This window comes from Triticum aestivum, chromosome 5B (genome assembly GCF_018294505.1).
Source record: "Triticum aestivum cultivar Chinese Spring chromosome 5B, IWGSC CS RefSeq v2.1, whole genome shotgun sequence".
Taxonomy (NCBI): domain Eukaryota; kingdom Viridiplantae; phylum Streptophyta; class Magnoliopsida; order Poales; family Poaceae; genus Triticum; species Triticum aestivum.
The window spans coordinates 593,772,705-593,780,668 of NC_057807.1; the positions used below are offsets into that span (position 1 = coordinate 593,772,705).

Genomic DNA, 7,964 nt, shown 5'->3' on the forward strand with positions numbered 1-7,964 from the left:
CATCATCACCATCTCTTCTTTCTCACACCGACTTATGGACTGGACCAACGATTACCCGGACTACCAGCCACGCTGCCACATCTTAGCGTGCTACATGCCGACTAAACGCATAGCCTCATGCAGGAACTCAACTTATCTGGTGCACGTCCTCTTCACGTTGATCTTCATCTTCTCGTCAATTGCTTGTGCACGGGGAGACACATCTTTTCACCCGCCACATCTTCACTTTCCCGTTATCATTGTTGCCGATGCCACATCTTATCGAACGACACCTCCTGTCTAGCGACAACACAACTCGCCATATACGTGCAACTCATCTCCACCGTATATGAACTCGTCGGAATTCCACGACCACGAACGGAAACACAAGGCACAATTTCCTTTTTCCATCAGCCCAATATCTATATTCTCCTCTGCCAGTGACGCATCTCAACTGCAGCAGAAGATTCACACACCCGAACTCTTGGACGCATCTTACAAGAACTAATGTGCACACCTTGATGACGGCTCACAACTTCGCCATCTCCATCTTGCACCCTCCAATGATGATCTCGATGATTTCCTCGGTGTCGCAACTTCGGCACCTCCATAACCATCAACAATCACCAGCGCCTTGTCGACAACAGCTTGTCTCCCTTCTCCTTGTTGTTCCGCCGAACAACAATCACCTGTCGCCTCGCTTGCGACAGCACCCTCACTGCCTTGTCGTCACTTCGCGCACAACTATTGCCTTATACTCCTCGTCGCTGCACCACTCAGCGACCATATCACCCGCTCGTCGTTATCGCTACACCAGTGACTGTATCGCCCGCCCCGAGGCGCTAGTCGGGTCGCCACCCCGGGGCAAGCGCAGCTTCACCTCGACCTTACTCTGATACCAATTGTTGGAAATTCACCACAGGATCGATCACATCAAATATCACGAAGACACGCGATAAACACTTTTAGCCAAGGGCCCCGTATCGTGCCCTTTGTTTTCCTCTTTATTTCTATTTTCTGGTTTCTCTCTTTTTTTCTGTGTTACAAAACTTGCAGCGTGTTGTGTATATATATACACACAACCAGCCGAACCCACAACTTCCTAGACGTACAAGAAATCCACCTCTACACCTAGCCGCGTACAGACTCCTATTCCTAATACTACTAGGACATCAATCAGACTTTCCATACGACTAGAACATGGACTCTCACGTACGGAGTACTACCTAAACTAATCAACCGGCAAGCTTAATCACTCTTAGACATAACTCATCGTAACCGAAGGACTCTCCTAATCAAACTTACCATATGTTTGGATTATTCCAACATCCATCATCGCACATCAGACGCCTAATCTTCAGGGCGCCATGCCATCGAGATCCAACACCATCAATGTGTATGATGAAGCACCGCTCCTCCTCTTGTCATCTCCAGCCATCACTTGCTCCAAAACGATGCCCCCATGAGGGAAAGCGATACTAAGAATGCCATCATCATCTGATCCGGGAGACCCAGATCTAGGGTTTCCGCCGGAGCATCCCAAGCCTGATGACGCCAACTGCAACGACGATGCCTCGACAAGGAAACAACATCAAAGACGCTGCCATCGTCCGCCATGACCATAGTCAGCGCGATTTTCATCGGCAGTTGCGCCACCGGGTGTACGCCACCAGCCTCGCTGGTCCCTTCAACCGTAGCAAACTCCAAAACGATGCCCTCAAGAGGGACTACGACGCAAAAGCACCGTCGTCGCTTGATCCCATGGAGATCTAGGGTTCCCCCAGAGTTGCACGAGTTGTCAAGGACCAGACAAGGATGGAATCCCGCAGATCCGTCCAACTGCCGACATGTCGCACTTGCCATCGCACCGACCGTGACCCGGAGACCAAGCTCATGCCTGGGCCGAGATCCGGCCGCGCCCCCGCCGATCTGGTCACGCCGCCACCGTCCCTGGCGACCGTGGCGCCCCATATATTGAAGCCGCCTGCCATGGGGTATGGGATCGCCGGAGCACCACTAGCCCCCGCCGTGACGTCCGGTCGCACGCCATGCTCCAGCCCGGGGGCGCCGGCCCGCGCCAGCTCCTCACGAGCTCAGCAATGATATGCTCCAGCTTCTTCTTATCTTCTTTAAGGTCCCTTTCCACCTCTGTGTCCTTCATGGCCTTCCTGGTGTTACGAACTATATCTGCTTGACTCTGCAGGATCACTACACCACAACACTACATCCCTAACAGCCAGATTGGTCGGGAATACAATGTCTACCAACAGACAGTCGGTCGGGAAAGACTATTGCCGACCAGCCGTGTCTGTTGGGGTAAGTCCAGACGGGAAAGCCCTTACCCGACCGACATAGTTTTCCCGACCGACTGCTTGTCGGCTATGGAGCATCTTTCCCTACCAACATTCTACCAACATTCCGTTGGGCCTGCCATGGACCTTTCCCGACCAACAGTCTATTGGTGCTCCCATGGGCCTTTCCCGACCGACTATCAGTCAGAGTATTCTTTCCCGACCAACAATCCATTGGGGCTGTCATGGGCCTTTCCCGACCGACTATCGGACAGGGCATTCTTTCCCGACCAACATTCTGTTGGGCCTTGCATTAGCTTTTCCTGACCAACTGTCTGATGGGGTTTGTTTTGCCAACCAACATCAGCTAGCCCTCCCATATAGCTAGATTTCACATTATCAACAGAATATTAATCAAGTTACCCAAATCATTACAATAACGTGCATGTCGTCCAACAATAGTAAACCAAAACCAAAGAATAATAACACACATTCAATAATTTTCACATCAAAATTTCCCATAAAATAATTTAACTTATTAAATAGGGAACAAAACATGTTCACTGTTTGAGAGCAAAAATGGGTCGCTTTGGTTTCTAGAATTTGCCCTAGAGGCACATCATCTACATTGACTACTGCTGGTGGGCAACTAGATAACCACAAGATCCTTCCATCATTCTCGTACTTGACATCAACACCTTTCTTCATCTCATTGATCCATATTCCATCGCCACTATCCTCCAGCTTGAACATCTGTGTGTCAAAATCCCCAGTTAATATTCCACACCATAGCTTGATAGACAGAGTTATGAAGACGACATCAAATGGGCTTAAATGACAAAACTGATATATGTAACATTTTGTCAGGCCACTACCCGATGATATGTATGTAGGTGTTCCTTTTTCCCGGCCGAATTTGACTGGTGGAGGTTTGAGAAAAGATGAAGCAGAGCATCTACAACACACACAGTACAACCCAGGATGGTGTGAGATTAAAATTAGCCTCAGAGAGAAACATGTAAAAAAATATGTAGTAACATTCCCAAAGAATTGAAAATCCTATATAGTTTTCATATCTGAATTTGAATCTCCAGACTGCAATTGGTAATGTAGAAGTGTAGGTATTATTATTATAGCAACAAACTATCAGGCTCTGAATTGAATGTTTTTGGCTATCTCAAGGTTCAGCGAGACTTGTGAAGATAAAGACATCAATCAAATGTGCTTAAATGACAAAGCTGAGATATGTAAGATTTTTTGCTTGTCCAACTTAACTGATCGAGGGATGTCTAAGAAAAGAAGACCAAGCAGAGCATGTATTGCACGCACAGTAGCACCGCAAGATGGAGTCAGATTAAAATTAGCTTGAGAGAGCGAGAGAAAAGAGAGCTGACACATACCGCACGAGGGAGGAGATGAGGAGGGGACTCAGTGGAGAGCAGTAGCGGCTAGGGTTTCGGTGCCGCCTCCATGGGGTCGCTGGTGCCGCCGTCGCCGTAGATCCTTGGTCGATGAGGCGGTACCTGTGAAAATAGTCGAATTGGTGCCCAACGACATAGATGGTCAAGACGAGATACAAACAAAAGCAGGCAGTGAACTAGTCGAACAACAGCACGTACTCATCATCATCACTATTTTTCATATATAAAAAAATTGCATGCAGAGGACCATGTACAGAGAACATATTCACGTGCAGACTGGTTAGGTTTTCAGTAAACTGATACTAGCTAGTATATGTTTTCAGTAAAACTAGTACGTCAATTTGGTTCATGTACAGAGAACATATTCACATGTAGAGGACCATTTATAAAAACTGGAACCTATCTTCCACTGGAACAAATAGCACACCCGCAAGAGACATATGTACACGGTGAAGACTAGAAACGTAGTGATTCAGCCAGACATGTAAAAATAGATGTCCAGTGGAACATAAAAGTGTGTTACCTTATGTATAGAACTAGATGAAACTGATGCGCTATTATTGCCCGAATCAAGTGCTGGTTTCTTTAAACTGTCTACACTTCTGCTGGATGGTTGGATGACTTGTCTCCTTTGGAATGCTACGATTCAACTCTTGATTGTCACTGGAAGATTTCTCTTTACTGGACTCCAGTTTCATTGCTTGGCTGATTGCTTCGCCTTCTTTAGGCAGGCAAATTATTCCCATGATAAGACTGATTATGCAATGTCCATGTGCCCATAGGGGATAACTCTCTTCATGTCCTACATAAATGGAAGGAGTAAGAACTCATATGATGAAGAACAGGTAGCAGTGAATAGCATGGTAAAATGTAAAAGATGAGGGGAAAAGAAGCAACACAATAATATACCAACAGTTAGATGCCGAGTTGCCGACTGCACTTCAAATTGTTTTTTGCAGAGAAGAAAGTCCAGACTGATCATATATTAGTTATTTTCAACAGACATTTTATTTTATCATACAAAGTTAATACACCGCAAGGAATATATGTGAGACCTGAATATTAGAAGACAATTCCTATATATATGAAAGACTACAGATTTAGTTGAAATAGCTATATGGAAGACTACGGGCCAACAAACCTAGCTAATATAAGTGGTTGACTAAATGATAGCCAAGATAACAATTGCAGGCAAATCAAGACAACAATAATATGGGAATAGAGGAGAATAGTCATGATACCTAAAAGGCGCACCAATCGGCTGACCACATCATATGTCATTTTAAGTGTTTTTTCTGATTCTTGTGTCTAAGCACTTGAGTGTATGGTTAGAGTTTGTTGCTAAGTTTTTGGTTGTTGGAGTGCTTGAGTAATTCTGTAATAATTTTCAGAACCGTACAAAGGTGGATATGTTCCTACCTATTAGTCTTATTGTTTTTATTGAGAAATTAAATCGGAGCAGCCCCATAAATTGGGAACGGAACACATAAATTCAATATCGAATAAGAGTCCAACCAGATTGTATGTATGACACGCTAAGCATATTTTTTATGAATACAACATGGTGTAATGCAGAAAAAGTCATTGTATCATCGCATTGAAATATGAGACTATTTAAAAAAAATCAGGTCGCCTTGTTAAACTGAGCAAATTATAGTTAACATTGCTTCTGAAAGGAACACACTATTTTGTTTACTAACATTTGCCTGTACAGTAAGAGAGAACCATGTCTAGAGATAAATCAGTGCCATACCGACATGAGTACAGATCACTGAAAGTTAGTTCAGGGGAGATGAGTGCCAAACAATTAATAAGCAACAACCAGAAGAAGAACATCGATATCTAGCTCTGTGCATTGACTAGTAACAATCAATGCTGGTCTATATTCTCTTTTATTATGTCAGTTTAGCTCGATGCCACTTCTTACCTGTTGATGGTATACAAAATATTTTTGTTATTCTCTTCATCTACAGTTTGTCTGAGAGAATGTACAGTTCATTGCCTATGAGGTTTAACAGAATTACAATTCATAACAGAGTTTCAGTTTCCAAGGGACAACACATTACCATGTATAACGTCCAATGCTTCATTTCCAGGGAAGAAACTGGATTAATCACCAATCAATAGGCAGTAGAATATCAACATTCAGCAGCAATACGACAGTTCTAGCACATCAAGCAGCAGAACCGTGGCTAGCAGCACACTGCACACCACAGCAAGCACACACAGCATAACAGCAGCAAGCACACAACAACCACACAATCAGCAAGCACCACAGGAGCAGTAGCAAGCAGCAAGCAGGCACACGGTTACACAATACTAGCAAGCGGCAAGCAGGCAGCAGCACAAACAGGGGAAGAGGGGTGAGCAGAGGAACTACCTGAGGGAGGAGCTCGGGGAGTCAGGGTGGATGAAGGGGAGCAGATCCGGCTTGGGAAGGCCGAAGGGGAGCAGATCCGGTTGGGGAAGGCCGAAGGGGAAGGAGCCGAGGACCTCTTTTCTTCTCTCTATATCAAGCCCCTCATTAACCCTATCCCGAGCCCTCTCTCGCCGCCGCCAAGATCTCTTCTGTAGTCCAACGGCCATGGTGGATACCGTGGTGGAGAAGGGGGAGGACGGGCCAGGCAGGGCGGCGGCAGCCTCGCTGGAAGCTTACGCGCGCAGGCTGACCGGAGAGAGCACTCACCGAGGAACAGAACTTCAGCGCGTGGCCGTGACAGGATGGTGTGGGGTCGACGGTGGAGACGCTGGGGAACGAGCGGGAGAGGAGGTCACAGCCTCGCCGGCCGAAGAGCACGTAGCTGGACGGCGAGAGAGAGCTCGAGCGGCGGCGGCGGCGGCGGATTTAGGTTAGGAGGAAGAATGATATTTGGGGGCAGTCTGTGGCACCGGTTGGAGGCAGAACGAGAAAAAAAGAGGGATTTTTCGCGTAGTGGGCTGTTTTCGCGCTAAGTTTTTTGTCCGTGCGCGCGCAGCTATCTGGCCGGCCCATTTACCCACAAGCAATCGGTCGGCGTTTCATTGCCGACCAACAACTCAAAGGGAAGTGAAGCATTCCCGACCGATAATATGACGTAGGATAATAAACTATTCCCAACCGACAGTTGGATGCTACATGTGAGTATTGCCGACCGACCGTCTGATACAAGTTTTCCCAACCGACAGTCCGTTGATACACAATAGTTTTCCCAACCAACGTCTGTAGGGAATGTGGTGTCACGGTGTAGTGGATGCACCTCTGTTCATTTTTTATCTTAAGCTTCTCCATTTGAAGCTCAATTTTTGATTGCTCCTTAAGTTGCTTCTTCTTCTCCCTCAGTTCATTGATTGCGTAGTTTGTGTAATCCATGTCATGAGATTTCATTTCATCCTGATAATCAAACAAGTTGGAAACATTATTCACAAGCTGGCTCTATTGATTGGCCAGAGACTCCAGCTCCTTCATTAGTTTTGCAACCTCTCTTTCATGAGCCTCATTATCCTGGACTGTACCAAGGTTCTGCTCATGGTACATATCCCAGAGCTTGGTTAAGCACCTTTGCAAAATTATATGCCAAGGGGCATCTACCCACTCTAAAACACCACAGTTCACACCATCCTGAAAATTCGGTTAAATTTACAATGAAGTTTATTCTTCATTAACAAACATATTCACAATAACAAATCATAAACACTAATCATATATGTAGCTAAACTAGCTAACTCTATACTACAAATATAAATCAGTTCTTTGCTACAAGTCATATTCACAATTTAAACTAGCTAACTCTATACTACAAACATATTCACAATAACAAATCATAAACATTAATCATATATGTAGCTAAACTAGCTAACTATATGAGCAGGATGACGAGCGAGCCGGTCGGCCAGGTTAGTCCTGGTCCGACCGACACGCGTGGCTAAAGGGCGGCAGGCGAGCGCCGTTAGCCATTAGCGCAGCCGCCGCCCTAACCGGTGGGCCAGTTCTGTCAGATTCGCGTTTAAAACAGTTAAATCTCTCTTCAACTCAACTTGTAGTTTTTTTCACAAAATTAACACTAATCTGGAGTTTTTGGTCTATTTTTAAAACGTGGTAGTTCTATGAGACGGTAAAGTAAAATGTAGTAATTTTTTTGTCAAATACTCAGACTTTGCAGCCTCTTCGGATCATGCAGCCATCCTCCTTAGACTAGCTGACGATCATGTAAATAAGAAGAGGCCTTGCCCTTTCAAATATGAGCTAATGTGGGAGCGTCATCCAGAGTTTGCTAATATGGTGTCAACTGATTGG

General features: G+C 45.5%; 1 protein-coding gene across 1 annotated transcript; it reads right to left on the bottom strand.

Moving 5' to 3' along the window:
• Positions 1-2,588: 2,588 nt before the first annotated feature.
• Positions 2,589-7,205, bottom strand: LOC123115069 (uncharacterized). Its single transcript, XM_044536349.1, has 5 exons — positions 7,149-7,205; positions 6,885-7,061; positions 4,215-4,267; positions 3,671-3,793; positions 2,589-3,225 (listed from the first exon to the last, which is right to left on the bottom strand). Exons 1-5 carry the CDS (start codon positions 7,203-7,205, stop codon positions 2,685-2,687), a joined length of 951 nt encoding a protein of 316 aa, XP_044392284.1. The 3' UTR covers positions 2,589-2,684.
• Positions 7,206-7,964: the final 759 nt, after the last annotated feature.